The 22601-nt window shown below is 29.5% G+C and overlaps 1 protein-coding gene across 4 annotated transcripts in view; it reads left to right on the top strand.

Moving 5' to 3' along the window:
• The window catches only part of LOC148227969 (agrin-like), a 497006-nt gene that overhangs the window by 362686 nt on the left and 111719 nt on the right, over positions 1 to 22601 (top strand). For all 4 annotated transcript variants that reach the window (XM_088200279.1, XM_088200278.1, XM_088200277.1 and 1 more), the window contains exon 3: positions 1649 to 1858. In XM_088200279.1, the coding sequence (XP_088056405.1) occupies positions 1649 to 1858 (210 nt within the window). The remainder of the gene's footprint in view (positions 1 to 1648; positions 1859 to 22601) is intronic.

The raw sequence follows: 22601 nt of genomic DNA, 5'->3' as shown, positions 1-22601 counted from the left end.
AAGGAATAAAAGTAGAGGTTGTATATACTGATTTTAAAAAAGTCTTTGACTAAGTTTGTCATAGGTTATTAGTAAAAAAATGCTTAATTTATGTTAATCAGATTATCTGACTCGATTATTTCTCAATTTTTCAAACAATCGTAGACAAATGTTTAAAAAAAAATGAACTCCTTTTAGAGTTCTTTAATAATTCAATTTAAGCACTTTGCTCCTCTCATTATTCAAAGATCACATATGGATATTAGCTTAGTTTTACACTTTAACAGTAGACTTTATACAATTTTTTTCAAATAAAACTTTTTTAATAAAAATATTACTTTATCCAATTCGATCATTTTATCAAGTTATTGTGCTTTCTTGATTTTAAAATTAAGAATTATTTTCTCTATTATATCGTTTCATTCGCGCCCTTTGAGAAATTTTCAATTCCTCTTTTAAATCCTTCCAATTTTGATCGCATCCCATTCGGTTCGATTTTATTGGCCCCATCTCTGATTGGAAGCTTACAGCTCAGGCCGAGAGTGGTAGGTAGGTAGCCCTTAGCTAAATTAGGATTGAGAATACTTTTTTTTCAGTTTCGCGTCCGAGATGTGTTCGAAGAGAGAGCTCCTAACACACTCCAGTAATTGACTTCGACTCGGACCATATTTCACTTGAGTCACGTTTCAAACTAATTGAACCCTTTCCGAAGTTCGGATTGTAGCCAATGTTTATTGGTCGCCGGATTTTTATGGTCGCATTCAATTATTGCTCTTTTCACTTTTACGAGCGACCGATTGTTTCGCGTGATTGGCATTTCAACTACTTGGGGTTTTGTCACATGTCACTTTCTACTTATAGAAAATATTTCTGTATTATACTTAAACTTCCAATATAAAAATAAACACACAAGTGGTATTAAAAACCCAGCAATAATTTAAAACTGTTTTATTTCCCACTTTCAACATTACAGTTTAAGATTGCAATGTCTTTGAACTTAATCAAAAATATAATTGATATGCTGCTTTGACATTTATATCGTAATAGCCAAATATGTCTTATTATTTTTTTTTTCAATATATGTTATAGACAAAATAATTAGCTTCTTCATAATTATTATTTGTTTTTCTTTATCAGAAGAGGAGCCATGAGGGTTCATATACAATTTTCTAAAGGGTTCATATTAGATTTAATTCATTATTTATAGATTATTTTAACTTTTAACTATTTTTCTTTTTTTGATTAAGTTGCCCCTTTCGTAAATAAAAAATTGTACAACCATCCTCTGATTATTTTTTCGGACTATGGCTTTGATTCGTTACGGTCCATGAAATAATCACCCGACCCACCGTGTTATAAATGATTCAAAATATTATGCTTTTTAATATTTTATCAAAGCAAACGTCTTATAGTATCTTAAACAAACATATAAAATATTGTAATTTAAAAAATAAATTTATTAAATATTAAAAAAAAATTAATAATTACCTAATATGAGAAAATGTAATTATCCTTAAATGTTACACAACAATAAAACATTCCATTCTTTCACAACCTTCTCCTGGATATTTCACACATTCTTTCATTTTGTTTCTAGTGTTTCGCACGTATGAAAAATGCATAATTTCGTACATAGCAATAGTATCTCACGAAAAGTCGTTTCTTACAGAGCCATGCGAGAAGACCTTCTGCCGCTGGGGAGCTACTTGCGTCCCCTTGGGAGATGGCCGCGCTCACTGCCAATGCCCAGAACGGTGTCCTAGCACGAACGATCCTGTCTGTTCCACCGATGGCAGAACGTACACCAACCACTGCCAGCTAAGAAAGGACTCGTGCGAGAAAAGGCTCAACACCAGGGTCAGACATACAGGGGAGTGTGGTAAGTACATTTGAAAAAATATAATTTTTTATCTCCCTATGTTTCTCTGAAGAGTTGATCTTAATGACTCTCGAAGTGTGTGTTTAAAGACCTTTGATATGTATCTTGCGAGAAGCTTTGACGAATGGTAAACGGGTTTATTTTGAGCAAATAGGTCATAAGTTCAATTCTCACCCCTTATTTACGCATTTGTTATTTAGCGAGTGCGTATTTTTATATGGCGGTAATTTAATATTAATACTGCATTTTTATGCAGATGGACACTTACAAAAAATTGTTTTATAACTTATTACCTGTACATTTACAACAAACTGTTGTTGGGTCATAACTAGGCATTCTCATGTTTCATTGTTTTTAATTTCTTGAAAAATCGGAATTTTTATTTTTACTTCTTGATTTTTTTTTAATAACTTAATACATAGGACAATTATATGTGAGATACATAGTATTTGATTTTAATAATACAAAGTAGGATTTAATTAATTATTAATTATAATAACGAATCATAATATGCTTATGTAGTAATACCTATATATTATCAGCTATTTGAGATTTTTTTATTTTATGTCTAAAGATACGTTTTTTTACATATTAATTTAATATGTATTTTATTTCGAATAACTTTGCTTATAATTATTATTATATTTAGAGTACGCTCGGGATAAGGATGCCGGTTTGTTATTGTGTGCGTGTACATGTATATGAGAGGGAGAAGCGATGTAGCGTGTACTTCGTTGTCTCGCTTTCTCTTTTAAGGACAGTCGCTGATTCGTCAACGCTGGTATTCGTCATTAAAGTGCAGTGCGGCACAGAAGTTCGATCTTCTTTAGTGATTTATTTTAAATAATTTTGTGTTGATATTGGTTTAACCCAGTTATGCCCACTGTCCCATGGGTAGGTCACTAAACTCGTGCCACTGTTTTTTATTTATAAATGAAATTTTAAGAGAACAAAATTTCTTGGGCATATCTGGGTTAATTGATATCAAGGCTTCAAATATACACTGTAAGTTATTCGTTCTCTTACCCGTGGATTAAAATATTTTAATTAATTTCTATTCTTCTGTACGTTGTTGGTTTTTTTACACTATTCTCTGTAAGGCTTAAAAAAGTTATTATTCTTATCGTTGCGCCAATGATAATTTTTAATTTTTTTCAATGGATTCTAATGATTTAATAGAGTCGTCGAGCCATTAAACAATCTGCAAATAATTTCTTTCCCCATTTTATATCTTTTTGCTTTTGAAGAATAGCTAAAGACTTCATTTGACTAGTGAAAGATTTTGAATTTTGCAAATATTTAATTAATGACATCAATGTATGGTTTCTTCGATTATATTATATATTTTTAATTGTCCGTTGAAATTTACAACTCAGATGTATGTATGTTAAATAAACATGTATTTTCTTTTAAAATAAAAAAAATAAATATTCTGAGCGAAATTGTTTTGAGCCACACAGTTCACGCACACAATAACAAACCGGAATCCTTATCCCGAGCGTACTCTACATTGCTATTAAAGTAAAAAATCACATTTTTTAAGTAACCGTTAACTTTCCAAAGATACTAGAAAATTAACATATCTTTTTTATAATAATAATATTGTCTATCAATACTTTAAACTTAAATATGAATTATTTGATTGAATTAAAAAAAAAATATTTTAATCAAATATATTTGGGTTGAATAAATTCACAAAATTTATTATTCACTATGATAAAATAACAAGATAATCTCATATGATTATTATAAGACTTTCTTTGAAAAATAATCAGCTTTATTTGAAAGCAGTTCTAACAATAATTAAAACCTTTAATACTTGAATTAAGAAATTATTGTTGTTATTATTTTAATATCGATTTAATTAAATTTAGTAATTGAAATATTCTTGGTGTATCTGATTAACAATATAAGCTTTTAAAAGTCAAACAATTTGTTATTTATATTTATTTATTGAATTTAGAAAATCAATTATCAATTTAAATTTATTGAGCTATGACACAAATACATTGTTTAACATAAGTATACTTCACAAACTCGTTAGCAGTTTATTTTGCGTGGGGTGAAAAACAACTATAAATTAAATATAGCGCCTCTGACATTATTGAGCGATACATACAAGAAACACAGAATCAAGTGTAACAACGAAATTGTTCACGTGTGACACAACTGAAAATGAATGATTATATATAAACATTTTGCCGCTCGTTACAGCACTTCGTTTAATTAATTTTTAGTCGGAGCAAACAACAATTTCCACATGTTTGCCCCACAACTATTGCAGGATAACACGATACGTACATTCGGGGGGAAAATTCGTACAAAATCCCGCATAGCTACATGTAATTTCATCTCCTCGGGGCGCAAACCGTGGCGGAATGATCAGAACAGATTCTAGTCTTAGCCCCCGTAATGTTTGCACGCTTCGCCAAGTTAAATTAATTTCTATTATTGAGTTCGGTCCCCCGTGCCAAAGCCTAAACAACTCGTCGCTCCGAGAGAGTGAGAGAGAACTGCGAAGTTAACTGACAAAGTTAAATTTTCTCGCGCCGCGCACGCACACGCCGCGTCGACGTACGGTTTGCAGTTAAAGTTAACTGTTGCGGTTAAATTGCGGTAACGAGGCGCAATTGCGTTATGTGCGATGTTGCGGCGTCAAAAAGTTACCGGACGCGTGGCATATTAACAGAGGTATTTGTGTATGCTGTTGGTAGCTCAATTATAATTCTGGTTGGATATTTTTATTAATTTATAAAGATCATGATCAAGAATATGTGTGAACTTTGCTCCTATTATCTCAACGCTCCATAGTGATGCGTATTGACTTTTTACGGAGACAATCATAGAAGCAATATTTTACTGTTTTCTATATTGCAAAGGACCCAGCGCTGTGTTCTGTGGATAAAAAGGAAATCAATGATCTTTCTCTCCCTGACTCTTCAAAAAATAGTAAGTGATTTGATTAAAACTAAAATCTTATTAGACTGTTTTAGTAGATAATTGTGTCATTGATTGCATAAATCTGGCAACAATGATTTTTAAAGTTGTTTTGGTAACGGCTTTTTATATATAAAAGAGCAAATATAAGTATGATATTTGAACCGTTTATTACATATTATAATAATTTCTGACTGCCAGATAATAGATCGCTGATCTTTTGTCATTCGTTCTTTTTAGACAAGTCATTAAAACAATGTTTTATATGCGCTGTCATAAAACAAGAATTTTATAGGCCCTTAAAACGGATCTTGTGTTAGTTTTAGAAAAATCTAAATACCTTTTATGCTTTTATTATAAATTGACAGGTTTTTAATTACGTCATAATGGCCATTAAACAATTAATAAGTATATTATAAAATATTAAAGCAAAATATGGTGCACTTATCTCTCTCTCAGCGAGCGAATGAAAGGGAAAGTATCGCACCATACGCGCCTGTTGCACACCCAAAATTAATGAGTACCATCCCACGCATTTTTTATGGCTCCTCATCGTCTGGATAGCTTGTATAAGAGATGCGCTAGAGTTTTGGACGCGTCTGTTAAGAATAAGGGTCGTGATCGCGACTCTTTAGGGCACTTTAAAGCTTGCAGCTGAATGTCGTGGATAGTCTTAATAGCTATGAGTCGTAAATACAAATAGTTATTTTATATGAATTATATAAAATATTAATTGCATATTTTATTACTCAATATATTTTGCTACCCAAACGTGATTTATCAATAAATAAAATGCCTAGATTTTTTTTATCAATTTTTTTTTCTGCAATAGTATTGTTGATATCACCCACCTAGTGTATGGAATTACTTGTTTTGATTGTTAATATGCAACTAGAAAATAAAGTTTATTTGTTACGCAAATGCACGTGACAAACTAGTTTGTACTGATTATCTAAATAAAAAGACAGTCAATGTATTTTTAAACACAAATCAATGCTCGATGGAATGTGTAATCCGGGATTACAAGTGCTCCATAAAATCATCTGTATCTATAGTTGCTTAAATTAAAACCTTTTTTTATATAACAGGTAACAGACATAAATATACCGTTTCCACCTCCAATTTGTCGCATTGGACCAAACATTGCAAGCTAGAAGAGCAAAATCTCTTTCCCTTTCTACAAAAGTATATAAAAGTACGTAAATCTGACACTTTTACTAGAAACTTTTAGCAACTGCTACTCACTTATATGTCACTTATATAATAATGTTACAGCTAAATTACATGTATCATCACGCATTTATACTAGCATATACGTGACTCAAATTTTTTTAATCTTTTTAAAAAAATAATGTACGATTACAATGTAAGCACAGTAAAAAAACACATCTAGCTTAAAAAAATATTTATTTTTTAGAAACAAGCATTTAGTATTTTGTATTTGTTCATGATTATAGAAGCGCGATATATGAATAGATTAAAAATAAATAATTATTACGTACATTTCTAAAAGAATTATTAAGTAACGTGTTGTAAGTTAAAAAGTTTTAGGCTGCGCGTTAAAGCTTTTCATCGACTTTCTATAATACAATGTAATTTAATCCAATAACGCTTTCGGCTATTGTAAACTCTTGATAATCGAACAAAAATACAAAGTTAAATCGATTTAACTCTTTATTGAATTTTAATTAGAAAAATAAATGTTTTGCGAAGCTCTATTATTGTGTTTGTGTGTAGTATATCGAACGGTTAGGTCATCAATCGGTTAACTGGTAGGGTCAAACCGTGACCCTTGACGGAACGGAGAGGGCCACTGTTCTTTAGGAAAAGGGTCCAAAGTGTGCTTGACAAGCAACTGTGACCTCCCCCACTATCAACCCTTGGCTGACGAAGGGGTGGCTCTGCATGCGACACTCCACTTCATCCGCTTCTTCGTGATGTCAGCCTTTCATTTTTTCAGGCTCGACTAATGAGTTGTCAATTACGAATGTGTAGGTGTAATGCAAGTATTTAGGTTTTTGTGTATGTATATTTTGTATGACGTAATATAGGGTTGTCTGAAATTTTTTTAAATATTTAAATTTATACTCTTTAAATCAAGAAATAAAATCTTACTTTTATTTTTTAGTTAATATCTTAGATCTAAAATAGTTAATGCTTTTAAATAATTTATTATGAGATTTGCTATTTAAAAGAAAATGTTTTAGTTATGAAAGCTTATTCTATAAGTAAAATTAAATATGATAAAAGAAAAATATCAGAGAATAATATGGATTGCTTCATACAAATTAGGTGTTTCCATTTTTAATATTTTTTGTGTTAAATCTGACCTATTTAACACAAGTCTTGAAATTATTAGATTAAACGCAGCTTGAAATTCGAATTAATAACTATTATACACATGTGTATCCTTATATCAATATGTTCCTGAACAAATAATATCTGTTATCAGCAAATTAATGACATATGCTCCAAAAATCATTGCAGTAAAATCAGTATTGAGTTTAACATAAAATATATATATACCAAAATATATTTTCACCCTGACGTTTAAAGATCTATAAATTCAACAAACTTTTTTGATAAGAATAAGAATAGAGTCAGTTTAAGGATACAATATATTGTAGTAAAGGAATATTGTAAACGGCCTGTTAATTTATTTTATTTATACTGCTTTATAATTTTAACATCAAGAACAATAAAATTATAATATAGCTAAGCATAAATAATGATAAAATTGATTCAGCGCTTCTTTAAATATTGATTTAACATTTGAGTCGTTTCAGCGCTCTTTCTTTTTAATTAAAATGTTAATATCAAGAATTTTCACTCTTTTCCGAAAGATTTGGTTCATCGGTTAAAAAATGCGAGAAAATTTTTGCAGGTAAGCGGATTTGAATTTCAAAGGCACTTGTTTAATTAAGACTCTTGTGATATATTCATATTTTTTTAATATTTGACCATAGAATAATATTAAAAAATTTGGTAATCTTAGGTTGCTTTTATTAAATTAAAATACCGTTTGTTTATACAGGAGTTAAGCGTGTTTTTTGTAAAGAATATATTTTAATTATTATAGTTGAAGCTGAGAATTCAAAGGCATTCTTAAAAAAGCATTACAGGTAAATTAAATATTCTATGAAAAATTCCAGAAAAATAATGGATAGCCGTAATAAAAGTACATTCTTATTATTTAACTTTTGTTATAGAATGTTTTAATTATAAATATTAAAATAATACATTTATTAAAAAAGTCTCCATGAATTTAAGATCGATTGGACAATATTTAGCTTAAGATATTGCTTCAATACAAACATTCTATCTATTCTCAATATCCAGAGCACAATATTGCTTCGAAGCGAACACATGTTGGATAACAAACGTCCGATGCAACCAATTTTAAAAAATGGCTATACATGTCGAACAGCAACGTCCGGTACGTGCATACCCATATAAGTCTCTATAAATATTTTTCTATAGTATAGATATACAACAAGTGCTCTTAGTCGATATTAAAGTTCGCATTTTATCCGAGAGATGTTTTCCAGAGAGCGACCGAATGGCAATTTAAAATTTTAGTAATTATCCACTCAGAATGTCAAAATATCGTCCTCTCGTACACTATAGTGTAATTTCACATTTGCGAGGACGCCCTTTGTTACTCGGCACGACGCTTGCGTCTCCGCGAAAGCTTTTAAAGCTCGAAATCCTCCTCCGGGGCAAAGCTCTCATCTCCCTCTACCCTCCAGCTAAGTGTGTCAAAGTAATTATTTTCAAGGGTCTGGCTGATTTTCCCTGCATGTATAGTTGAATGCATTTTTAATTTTTAATACAGGTAATAAGATATAGGATGTACTTTTCATTTAAAATTCCTTTTATATCATGGTGAAAGAATTTTAAATTAATAGTTTTTTAATTTTACAAATCCTTTACTTTTTTACCGTTATTCAAATAAATATTTTTTTCTAAAAAACGTATTTGGTGTAATAGTATCCTGTTCAATTTCATACAAAATTTTATTCTTTCATCTATATATTCTAAAATGCTAAAATATTTTTATTATATAAAATCTTATTAGCTACTGATAACTTTTAGTGTAATAATAAAAACATATCATTTTTTTTATTTCAAAAAATACAAAAATAGTAAATGCACCATTTAATGTAATTAAACTATGTTATGTAAGTCTTGGTTTCACACAAATCTGACTTTTTGCGATATCATACAATATAAAAAAAAAACATAAAAAGCATCAATTTTTATGGATGGCTAATAACTAAAAAAGTATGATATATATTTTTAAAACTCTAAATATGGCTAATTAAGTATTTTTATAAAATCTGAAAAAATATCAATTGTGACTTAATAAAAATATCAGTTACAAAAATACAAATTAATATAGCAGGTAACAAAAAAATTATTACAAACTATTACCAACCTTTTTAATATTGTTTACTAATTTATCGTAATATCTTTTTTGTATATTATAATATATTTTTTCAAAAATTTTCAAGACAATTTTTTTTTGAATTGCTTAAAATAATAATAAAGTATTGTTTTTTACAAAATTATAATTTTTTTATTATATATTATAATACAGTTATCAGTTATTTGCCTAAATGGTTTTTATAGCTTTCATATATAAATAATTTAGTTACATGTTTTATAAGAAATTATATGCTTTTATAAGAATTTAAAACTTGTTTTTTCAAGATTGTTTTAATAAGGGATTTTTATATACCTTTACAATTTTTTTACATATATATATACATATATTCTTATCATATTGGCATTTGCCTTAAAAATAAATTAGGACGACTACCAAAAATATTTAAATAAAAATATTTTTAAGAAATTTGTGATTGATATAACATATTTTTTATTTTACTATTTAAAATAAAGTTTTAAAACAAAGGTAAAAATATATTAAAGTATATTATATTTAAACATAATAATGTTTTTTTGATATTACGTTAAAATAAATTCAAACTTTTATAAAATCGAGTTATTTAAAAAAAAGTAAATCTATTACATAAAAATATTATCTTTGTAGCAAAAATGTTGTACTTTATTAAAGTTATAAAGAATATAAACAATTAACGATAAGCTATTAAAGTGGTAAATGATAGTTAATAATTATTTAAATTAAAAATATACCTTCTAATAACCAATAAAAAAAATATTAAAAATAGTAAAAACCGCAATGTGCACCAGTCGATTAAAAAAATAAATACCATAGCTGGTATAAATCCATAAAATCTAATTAAATTTATTTATTATTATTTTTGGTTAAAAATTAAATTATCTAAAAAACGAAATATTACTAGAAAAAAAGTATTGCTATAGCGATTACTGCGAATAAATATATAATACAAATTAATCTTATCTTTGTGGAAAATATTTTGTACCCAATTTTATATATTAACCCTTTGAGTAGTAAGTTATTTTAAACACAATCGGTAATTTGCTAATATATACCTGGTGAGTTATTTTACGTATTTTTCATAATTGTTATTTATTATTATTTATATTGCATTTATAGTAAATTCTATTATAAAAATCAGTGTTTCTAAACGTTTAATTGTTTTTATAGCTTTTACTACTTTTTTATATTAGTATGTTTTAATAATTTATTTTAACATTTTTCTAGTATTAAATTTAGTTAATTTATTGTACATATTTCTTAAATATTTTTCGGCTTTTGTGGATATTTTTTATATAAATTAAGGGGCTCTCGATATACTTTTAACAAATTAATATAACATATTTTTTGTTATGTTCATTTATGTACTCTTTAATTCATCGACCGATCGCCGTACATGTACGGCGATACCGCTCTAATGGCTAGAAATATTATTATACTAATAAAAAATATTTGAATCTATGTATCGTGTTAATTGTCGCCTTCCGCAAACCTAAAAATAAAAATATAGTATTTAGTCATTCAACAAAGCTATAAAAATAAAATGTATCCACAAACAGAAGCATATAAAAAAATACCACAGCGAAATCTATCAACAGAGAAAATATATTATACATACAAATTTTTAATGGATAAAAATATTTTTTTTTAATCGTAATCGTAATTACGATTAAGAATATAGAAGTTATCAAATATAGTTATTTCGGGTTTGGATGTGACTTATGACGTCATAAGTCACATACAAATAAATAGTTGCCGGAAAATCTGGTTACAGTTTATTCCATAAACACATATATGGAAATAAATATAGACGCATTTATCAGACGGTAAAGTTAAATTCGCAGGCATGGAAGTCATAGTCTTTGCTAGCGATTCGAGTTGTGAAACTGGGATATGTCGCGATGTGTTCTCTTTATTTTCTGGACGATCCGCTAAGCCTCTGTGACGCCGTGGTGTCTCTCCCTATTTTAGTGTCACATATTTTATAATTCTGGTGAATTTAAGATGCAATTGCATAGCTTTTTAGACACATATATAAGATGTTTTACACGCCTAAATAGAAACGGTTCAGAAGGCTTCTTTGGAGATCGGTAACTTAAGGGTAGAATAACAATAGTATTATGCGCAAAATATAACGTATTGTATTCGAGTATTTTCAGCGTCACTAACGGGTGATCAATAAACTTCTTATAAGAAATGTGTTATTATGTGGTTAATTTATTATTTTAAATATAAACATTTTTTGCTATAAATATTAAATAAACCCCACTGCACTGTTATTTTATTCTGGCCGTTGTCAACGTCGGCGAACCTAATATATTTAATAATTCATAGCCTGAGTCACTGTGGTCCCGTCGGAATACCTTTCACCTGCACCAAAATAGTGCACTTTCTACGAAATTGTTAAAAAATACAATTTTAGCCTCTAGTAATACACACACATACAATACAACGTACACGTGCAAAATTGAGTTTTCCAACGGAGCACATAAAGCGCCGTAAACGTTTTAGGAACACTGCATCGTAGTCAATACCCATTGACTTTCCGTGCAATTCCGGCAACAAACCCAGCGACAGATAAGGGGGACCGAGTAAAAGTTTAGTCGCGACTTCCGATCCGAGGAGACGCCTGCCACACGATCGGGCTTATCTCGTATCCATCCCGTATACCACCCACAATCCACCCTCTTATACACCCGCTGATCCAACGTGAGAATTCCCCTTTGGTTTGGCTAGCCAGCTAAAGCTAGGTGGTAGCTATTTCGGATTATAGCCATATTTGTAGACTTTTAGGATAGCCAAGATCAGTTATCAATTAATATAACTATATTTCTAACCTTATTATATGCTATATTTTGTACCCTAACTTTTGTATCGTATCTGCCTTACTGGATTTTGTATATGTTATCTAAAATATAAATGTATGGTTTTACGAGTCGAAAGCTCTACTTACTGCTAAGTAATTTGTATCTTAAAATAATGCAAAAAAGCGTAATTTATAATAAAGGGATTTGACAGATAATGTATAAATAAATTTGTACTAGTATTTAAACTTTCTTTAAGAATTTTTTTTTTTGATTTTATTAAGGCACTATTTTTGCCTTCGATTCAGGCGGCAGTGACAAGTTTTAATGTTAGGAAATTTATTCAAAGCGATGTAAATTTTATTCATTATTGTCTCGCAGAAAGGTCCTGCCGCGAGGTGGATAATTATGTAATAAATTGCGCGCTCGTAAATCTTCCCCTTGATCCCGAAAAGGAAAATTTGCGGTCGATCGACGCAAAATGGAGGGTGTTTAAGCGTAATTTTGTCGAAATTAAAAAAGTTTCAGGGTTAATTTGACTTTCTTTTTTAATAAGTGTATTAAAATTGATTTAGTAACGATCGACTTAAAAATATATAAGGTAGTCAACATCGTTCCATTAACATTACGTCATATTTAAATAAAAAATTATAAATCAGCTTTTCAAGCAAAAATCTATATTTTCTGGACTAAAAATAATGTATACAATTTTTTTGTGAATAAGCGCAAAATAAATATTTTTTAAACATTATTGAAATACGCTTCAAGCCTTGATTATGCTGATCAAAAAGGTCTTCTTCGCAGAAAATAATCAAAAATTACAGTACAATAAGGAGGATTTAATTTAATAAGTTCTAAAGTACAATTCTTAGAATTAATCTGATTATGCTTTTTAATTAAAATTTTCATTAGTGTAATACCTAATTTAATTACTTTAATAGCACTTGTATTTCTTGGGATACGTCAATACGATAAAGAGCTTCACGTTCACAATCCGATAATTTTTCATTTACGTTGAACTGTCACATTTTCTTTCTAAGTATTTCTACGAACTTATTTTTGTATCTAATGTGCTATATATAAATGTATATGTTATTATATGGTAAAATACAAAATTATGCAGAAAAATTACATTTAAAAAATATTTTCGTTAATTTCAACTAATGAGAAAATAAACCAACCATTGGTTAACCAGTAAGCATTTTTACCATATCATGAATATAATATTATACATAGACCTTTAGCTAGAATTTGCTAAATGCAATAAATAAAATCATTTTAAAATTAACAGGTGATTTTGAGAATTTAGTTTTGGATATTATTAATTAGCTGATTATACCAATACATAAAGGAAATAATTTGTGTTTATGTAAAACACGTTTAAAAACATCTGCATCACATGTATGTATATGGTTTTAAAGGAACGGGGTTTGTTTTTTTTTTTAGAAATTAATGTATAATTTTTTTTTAAGTGCATTTATTTATGAATTAAAAATGTATAGCTCATCTGACTTAATAATGTTTATATAATGATAACTAGTCAGATACTTATCGGTCTGTAGGAGTTGATAGCGTCTGTTTTTTTTTTCTAAAAAAAAAAATTTTTGGCAAATATTTTATCACTTTTTCGCTTTCGGTGTCTTCTTAGCATTTATATATTTTAATTATTTTATTAAAGGTATTTTAAATTGTTTTTTTATCTAAAAAAGTGCATTAAAAAATCGTAAATTTCATTATCACTGTTCTGATTAAAAATGTATTATATAAGTAATCGCCAAAAGCTATACATTTTTTTATCGTAATATAAAATTAAAAAATGAATTATATTTTATTTTTTTTAATAAAAAAAATGTACATAAGACATGTATATTTTAAAATACATTTATTTTATGTAGATTTACACTTTTGCTGAAAACTATTAAGCTTTTAACGATACTCTTAAAAAAATATTTAGCTGAGTTTCATTGCTTTTATCGGGTATTCACGAGATAAAAGTACAACTTGAAAAGCATTACGAATCATAACCTATTATGGTTCATTTGTAGATTAATAATTTATTTATAATTGGTCACTTATATAATAGAGCTTTTACAGCTTTTGATTTTAAAAATAAAATAATCTAAATATGATTTATTTTTTTATTTTTTTTATTTAGGTTGCAAATTATTTAATGGATCTGATTAATTTACAAACCATCTGTTTTTTTAACATATATAATACTGTTTTATTTATAATTATGTGTAATAGTCGAAATATTAAATTATTTAATAAAATATGTATTTTATAGCATATTCATTAAATACAATGAATCATATAATTACACCTAATACGTATTTTTTAAGTTTATTAAAGCAATAGTGCTACATTGCAGTTTTACTTAATAAAAATAGTTAGCATTTTGCGTAGTTTTACATATTTTATTTAATTATACAATGCAGTCATATCATGATTATTGCACTTTAAGCCACCGATCTTTATTTTCTACAGAAATGGCCAATCTCATTGCAAATACAATATACACCTATTTTTATACATTTTTATCTAGTCGACTTACTTGACAATCTCCGGTCTTACATTTTTTATTTGCCTCCGAGTGAAAATCGCATCTAGAAATGTAGTACCATTGCTTACGTCCAGAATTGTAAGCAATGGTACTACATTTTTCCAGAATTGATTTTCATTCTTCGTCCGGGCAGACGCTGTGCAGTTAACAATAATAAAAAAATGCATCTTGAAGGAGAAAAGTGCCCTCTGTTGAGTGGGGCGTTGCATTATTTGGTCATGGATAAATGTCTAACGTGGGCCGAGGGTGGCTTTCGAGGGCTTTTCCACCCACTGCTGGAAAATGGGGGTGATTCGAGTACCGTCGAAGCCGTCGGGCATGGTACAAACGACTCGGCAAGAGGTAATGTAGACAAAGGAGCGATTGAAACAAAAATACACAGATCGGATCAAAGCAACTAGGAGTGGTTTAGGCTACGAAAAGATAAGATACTAATAAGTCAAAAAATAAAAAAATAATATTACACCAAATTTAAATATTAAATTCTCATTTATCACCAATTAATTAGCATTTTTTATTATGGTAAGAGTAATATAACTATTTTACTGTACATTATACATTTTAAAATTAAATTGTAAATTTTGATATTTTTTATTTAAAATTAAAGTTAAACCTTAGTTATAAGCAGAAAATATTTATTATTTGAAGCATTTACCGCCTAATATAAAATTTATTATAGGTAATAATTTTCTCCGCTTCACGGCAGCGAAGTGTTTTATTCTTATCTGATAATCCGCTTTGTGTACAGAAATAATAAATAATTCACAGCTCACTCTAACCATAAAACAAAGTTATTCAAGTATTTGCATCTTTTTAATCCGCTTAATTAAAAACTAAAAACACCGCTGGCGGAAAAAAGCTCTCTCAGACGGAATAATCTCATATCCCTCGAAGTAATATTTGCCCTTTTGTCGTCGTTCTCCGTCTCCAGAACTCTAGGGGCAAAGATTCATTTGAATTTTGAGATGGTATCTCCTCACACTGCCTGCTATTTAATTAAACTTTAATCACTCGTTATGTCGAATTAAGAGTCGGACGAAATTTCCCCAAACGATTAAATCAAAGATGAAACGCAAACGGTTGCTGGTTACCTTTATTTGAGTCTCCCAGAAATAGCATCATGGAAAATTGAGTGTCTTTTTAAATATTTATTATTCCAGTAAATTTTTTTGTGGCAAATGTATTTGCATATTATAAAACATACTTTTACTTATACAAGTCATGGTAATAATGAGGCTTCACATTTAATAATAAATTTACAATTGATTTAAGACCATAAACACTCGTTAAATTACTGTGTCGTCAGCATATTTAGATAAACCAACATTTTTTTATTTTTTTGGTTATCATTTGAAAGAGAAACGTCTAAAGGAAGGTTTCTTCAGGAACTGTAGCTTAATTTTACACAGTATCAAATGTTTATTATTCAGATAAATTACATAGCTTTAACCTTTTATATATGAAATTAGGTGTATCATTTAGTCGGCAATCTTATATTTGTATATTTCTTCTCGGCATTGTCGGTTAATAAACAATATAAGGACTGGTCCAAATTATTAGTTTTACCAAATCTAGCAGCTATTCTTATCATACCTAACAATGAATACCGCGTGACAGTATCGGCGATTGCTTACCTTAAGCTCGGACCACTCCCTGAAAGATTTTTACATTTGTGCTCAGATCCGCGTGTAAACCGACCCCAAAACGTCTTTACATACCTAATATACATTTGCGTGTAGTGTACAGTAGAAAATTTGACGAGGATCCACCGGCAGAGGATAATGGCGGCCGCCGAACTCGATTAACCTGCCAAGCCCGAATCGCTTCATCCACTCAAAGTTCTGTCACTCACCCCTGTCATTTCGGACGGAAATGACGCGGGGGTTAGTTTTCGTACGTGCGGCATCCGGCCCTGGACTCACCGGGGCGAATTAATAAGATTAAATCACGACAGAACTTGACGTACGGAGGATACTTCGCCGGCTCGCTAATTAATTAAATCACGCGGGGCCAAATTTCGAGGTTTGACTATGATGAAGTATTTCGGGGCTGAAAACAATTAGGGGCTTGATTCTCTTAATTCAGATTTAATCTAAGAGAAAACCGGGGTATTTTTGTCATAATTAACATTCTCTATTGTGAAATCAGATGTCTTTGATTTCTAGAAATGTCTAAATTTTTGATACTGGATCATATTTACAATACAGATATATAAAAATTAATCACATGAGTAAATTAATTAAAAATACATCAATAACCAATACATAAACAAATTCAGGAATATGTATTTGATATAAAAAATGGTAAATCTTAGTATGCAAAACTTACAAAATTAGATAAGCATCTTGAATATTTCTGGTGAAGGTCATAAAAAAAATCTGACCGAATTAAATAAATATGGCAGTGCTTTGATTTAAATATCATTGATGATTATAGGGCAAGTCCAACATCTCTTCCAATCCTCGATCATTTTACTAATCCCAACGACTCGGGGCGGAATCAGATACTTTGTTTATGTTTAATACAACTCTTATTGGCGGACAAAAACTTTTTTCTTATTGAATCCACTATAGTTCAATTAATTTAATCGCAAAAATAAAGCATATATTTTATATTTACGTTAAAAATTTGTTTAGGGTATACCATGTTGGGACCACTACAAAAGAAAGAATGTTACGCTCTATCCCTGTAAATAGTATTTAGTTAATTGTTCACTGTTATATTGTTTGTTGTTTTTTTTATTACTTTGATGTATGAGACACTTAATAAATTTATGTATGCTCATTACAATTACTTACCTATTTACATAATTGCTGTTGGACTTCTTCTGGCAATCCTACGACATTTTTATATAATATAAATAATAATAAATAATAATTTATTATAAATAATCTAATTCAAGATTTCTATATTGCCAGAACTGTAAATCAGACATCTGTCAATAATCACGCGTGTTCAAAGTGTCAAATGCAGGAAACTCGTATTAACTTCATTTCAGTGGTCGTTTTTTTTTTATTCATATTCATTGTATTTCATGAAATGACTATAAATTATAATTCTAGTCAAATCAAGGGGGCATTCTTGTTTAGGATCCACGTTACAATCAATAAAATCGTGCCGTCTCATCGCAGTGATACATGTCTTAACCAAATTTTAAGCAATTGGAGAGCGTAAAAAAGTATTAACTCTTCTCAGAAGTTAAAAATTCACGTCAAAAGCAATAAAATCGTCCCGTTGCCGTCGCTGTGTGAACTCTCGGTAATCTAGCGTTCATATTACGACAAATATAATAATATTATAAATTAAATGCGGAACATATAAACCTAATTTTGTTCGATAGGAAAGCAAAAAAACAAGTATCCCTTTTTAGAAGTCAAAAATTTACGTCAAAAGCAATAAAATCGTGCCGTTTCCGTCGCAGTTGTAACGCTCGGTGTCTAGCGTAAACACTGCGACTTTTATAATGTTAATACAAATTAAATAAGGAACATGTAAACTGACTTTTTCTCAATAGGAGAGCGCAAAAAACAATTATCTCGTTTTAGAAGTCAAAAATTTACGTCAAAAGCAATAAAATCGTGCCGTCGCCGTCACAGTGAGAATATATTTTATTAATTATAATTTTTTTATGAATTTAATATTGACATTTATTTTTATTAAGCTATCTTTAATAAAATATATACCACTGATTTCCAGACTTTAATTTGTAACAAAATTGTAATGAAAGTTTTATAATGAAAATTTTTAAATAATATTGAATCACAAATATATCTTTTTAATAACTTGAATATTTTGCAACCCCTATTAATATATCTTTTTAAAAATATTCTTACTAAAAAAAACAACGTAGTAATTAAAATGTTTTACTTTTTTATATGCAAGTTTTTTACTTCACAAAGAATCAAAGACATAATCTTAAACACGTTTTTAATAAAGCATAACCTCTTATAAGCGTATTATAAATTGAATATTATAAATTGAATATCATATATTTAATATTATAAAATACGTATTATAAATTCAATAGTCGTCTCTAAAAAAGTAAAAGTATATCAATAGGTTTTTAATATTATTTTTTAATATCCTTACATTTATTTATTTTTTTTAAATATGGTTATGTCTAAATTCCTGCGTATTTAGTCGGGTATTTATAACGTCAATACCATTGTAATGTTAATATATAACGTTATAAAACGCTTTATACAGTTGAAATGGAAGAAACCTGAAAGCTCAGTTTCATATCTTACAAATTATTTATTCATTAGAAACAAATACAATCATTTTTATAAAGATATATTCAAAAAAAATCTTTTAATGAATGTATGATTTGCGTCACCGTTTTTATAGACAGATATTTTTACAACATACATTTAAATTGTTTGTATCTCTTAACAATTGGCAAACAAATACATACAATAATTAAAAATTTGTTTGTATTTGTACTTGAATAAATATCATTTATTTATATAATATACATTGTTTTAATAACACAATTTTTTTTTTAATTATATGAATATATAAACTATGTAGTATATGTGTATATTATAAATTATTTATTATGAACGAAAATAGGAGTTCAAATTATACTTGGAAAGTTATGATTCAATTTAGTTAAGGTTACATAGCAGCGTTGTGACTTATAAACGATCAGGGAAAGGGGAGGAGATCAACATGCGTTCTTTTTCTAGTTTATTTGAGCAAAATAAATAATTTGATAAATATCTAATTAGACTTTAATCGGGTATGGTATTTACCTGGCTATTTCTTAATGGTACGGGTGTTTTAAGTCCCTTTGATATTTATTTTTAAAACGTTGCATTAATTACTTTTAACACAGAGATCCTTAGCTAGTGTTTTATTGCTCTTTCTTGCGCATGCGACGAAAATCCATTACTTTCCAATGACTCTTTCTACTCTTTTGTAATAAATATATGAATATAATTTCACCTTTTTTATATTTCTTGTTTATGATCGATTCGCATAGTTTCCCAAAATATCAATTCATATGACTGATCTTGAACTAAAATATGATTTTATTGAATCTCTTATTGTTAGATTTAATTGAATCTGGATTTGCTAACATCAGATTTAATCGAGTAAAGTCGCTCCTCATTAATTATATCGACTCGATTCGCATTTAATTCACAATGCCAAGGACTCTATTGAGAGTTTTATAATGAAGCCAGGGGTCTGAAGTGGATCAAGGTGAGGGCCCTGAAATTTGACCCACTATATCAAGTCCCCGATAATAAGGGGGCTCGGAGTCAATAGCACATAAATCCAACGGGCGGCCATTGTTCCGCAAAATCTGGCTCGCAAAGTGTTTGACATTATTGCTACACGGCGCAAAAATTGCCATTCGAATTATTCGTTGGGCCGCACGACCACGGGTCATGAAAACGGGCCACTTTTACGGCAATCGGACCCTATATTTTTGGCACGCGGGGCCCTGATAAGCGAATAGGTACGTACGTGTGCGGGTGCCTTTATGTGAAAATTATATGTGGACGAAAGAAAAAATCTGATCTTGATTTGCAGATAAACAAGTAAAGGCAACAATGAAAAATTTTGCGAAACACTGGTCAATAAATAAATGCTGACGCCACAGTCAACTCACAAGACAAGGCTTAGGATTTTATTTGACTAGCTTAATTAACTTTTAATAATGTAACCCATCTTTTTCGATCTCTGGGAACTTTAAAAAAATTAGTCTTTAATTTTTAAAAAATATGGAATTTAAAATATGATGTCAAATTTATTTTTTTGAGCGAACATTATAAATATCTTTTAACATCTTACCGCCTGGGGTTTTTTGCCAAACTTTTCTTAGTGGCTGGGTGATTTTGCAGAATATGTTAAGAAATTATATTTTTTAGTAAATTCCCTATAACTTGAACACTAATTAAGATATTTTATTGAAATTTAATATGTAGCTTTCTTTTAATTTTTCGCATTAATATATTGAGACATACCTTTTAAAAAAATATATGAAGTTACCCATAATTAGAGAATACCACACAGATAAAAAATACTTTTTATAATTGAAGTAATATATTATACTTATTTTCTTCTGAACTATCGACCGAAACGTATCGCGAAAATTGCTGTGTTCTTTTGTGATCGTGATTTTATTTTAAAAAAAATATTTTTAATGATCCGAAAATGGACGAAAGAGATGAAACCTTTTTTAGAAAAAAATTAAGGCGCGTTGTTCAACGCCCCCAGTGATTGTGAATATAGTGATATGTACAAAAGTGATTCTAATTCAAGTGTACGTTAATATAGACCGCGTGTGATGAATTTACTTACACTCAGTTATAGTGAGTATTTATTTATTTATTTATTAAAATTATAGCCATCGTGACCTGACAGGCAAACATAATGCGTCACGATAGTCAAAAATACTAATACATCATAATACATACAAATATAAACAAGACAAAACAACAGACACAAATCACCTCAACAGGTGTGCATTGTCCCATACGAACTGAACCAAAACTCCATATGTGCAAGAGAAAATGTCAATATTACTATGGACAGAATTGAGCAGATGAGAAGAGTTGGCAAGTGCTCCAGTTCTAGACTTAACAGGCAAGAATAGTGGACGCAACCGAGAACTATAACCACCTTCAGGAGCCCACATTTGAAGCTGCTCGAGCACTGAAGGATTGTCTACGATGCCCTTGAGCAATTTCCAGAAGTGTTTAATTACATAAACACTTCTGCGAGTCAACAAAGAAACGTATCCCAGGGCTCCCAAAATAAAATCACTGGAAAACAAGAACGGATAATACCCGTATTCCTTCAAGTATAAATATCGAAGAAATTTACGTTGGACTTTTTCCAGCTTCAATTCATTACATTGATTCATTACGCCTGGGATCCAAATGATGGAGCTAGTTTCTAGTATGCTGCGGACTAGAGTATCATAAAGAGTGCGCAATACTAAAGTATTCCTGAAGTAACGCGCATTTCTCAAGATAAAACCGAGCATTTTTAAGGATTTGCTATGAGTCTCTGCAATGTGCTGGCTAAATTTATAACGTTCTTCGAAAGTCACTCCTAAATCCTTAGTTGAAGAAAACCCTTCCAGAAAATATCCGCCTAGATGGTATGAATATTTTGCCGGCGTTAATGACCTTGAAAATGAAATTGTGTGACATTTCTTTACACTGAAAGGCAATTGGTTATAGCAAGCCCATTTCCATATAGAGTTGAGATCCTCTTGTAGGTCGAGGTAATCAGAAATCGAATGCATTTTCTTATAAATTTTCAAGTCATCTGCATATAATAAAAAATCTGAATGCTCTATTGCTGTTTCTATGTCATTAATGAACAATAAAAACAACAATGGACCCAAATTGGATCCTTGAGGTACTCCAGTAGGGGTCGTATATCGTTCTGAAAAAGAGTTATTATACTTGACGAATTGATATCTATTGGTCAAGTAATTTGAGAATAGATTTATGAGATCTTCAGAAAACCCGAAATTGGATAACTTTTTTACAAGTAAAGCATGGTTAACTTTATCAAATGCTTTTTCAAAATCTGTGTATATGACGTCCACTTGTACACCAGAGTCCAATGATTTTGAAACATAGTTAGACAAAACCATTAGATTAGTGACAGTGGATCGAGATTTACGGAAACCATGTTGTTGGTCGAAAAGCATACACCTGCAATGATTAAAAATGTATTTATGCAAAACAATTTCAAATAATTTTGCAGGTGATGAGATCAAAGCTATAGGCCTGTAATTGGCAATCTGAGATTTGGGACCCTTTTTATGAATCGGAGTGACTTTTGAACATTTCCACAATTCTGGAAAACAAGAGGATCTCAAAATTAAATTAAATATAAATTTATTTAAATATAGTATGATAGTGATATTATCTCAGAAGACAAGCGATAGTCAATATTTTAAATGTATTCCAGAGGAACAAGTTTTTCTCAATAAAAGCATCGAAGAAGTGGCCAATTTATAACAATTATTAACAAATTTTAACTTTTTTG

Source organism: Plectrocnemia conspersa, unplaced genomic scaffold (genome assembly GCF_051122295.1).
Source record: "Plectrocnemia conspersa isolate PC_06_02 unplaced genomic scaffold, ASM5112229v1 ptg000012l, whole genome shotgun sequence".
Taxonomy (NCBI): domain Eukaryota; kingdom Metazoa; phylum Arthropoda; class Insecta; order Trichoptera; family Polycentropodidae; genus Plectrocnemia; species Plectrocnemia conspersa.
The sequence above is the reverse complement of the archived record's forward strand: the minus strand, read 5'-3'. Positions and strand labels throughout refer to the sequence as shown.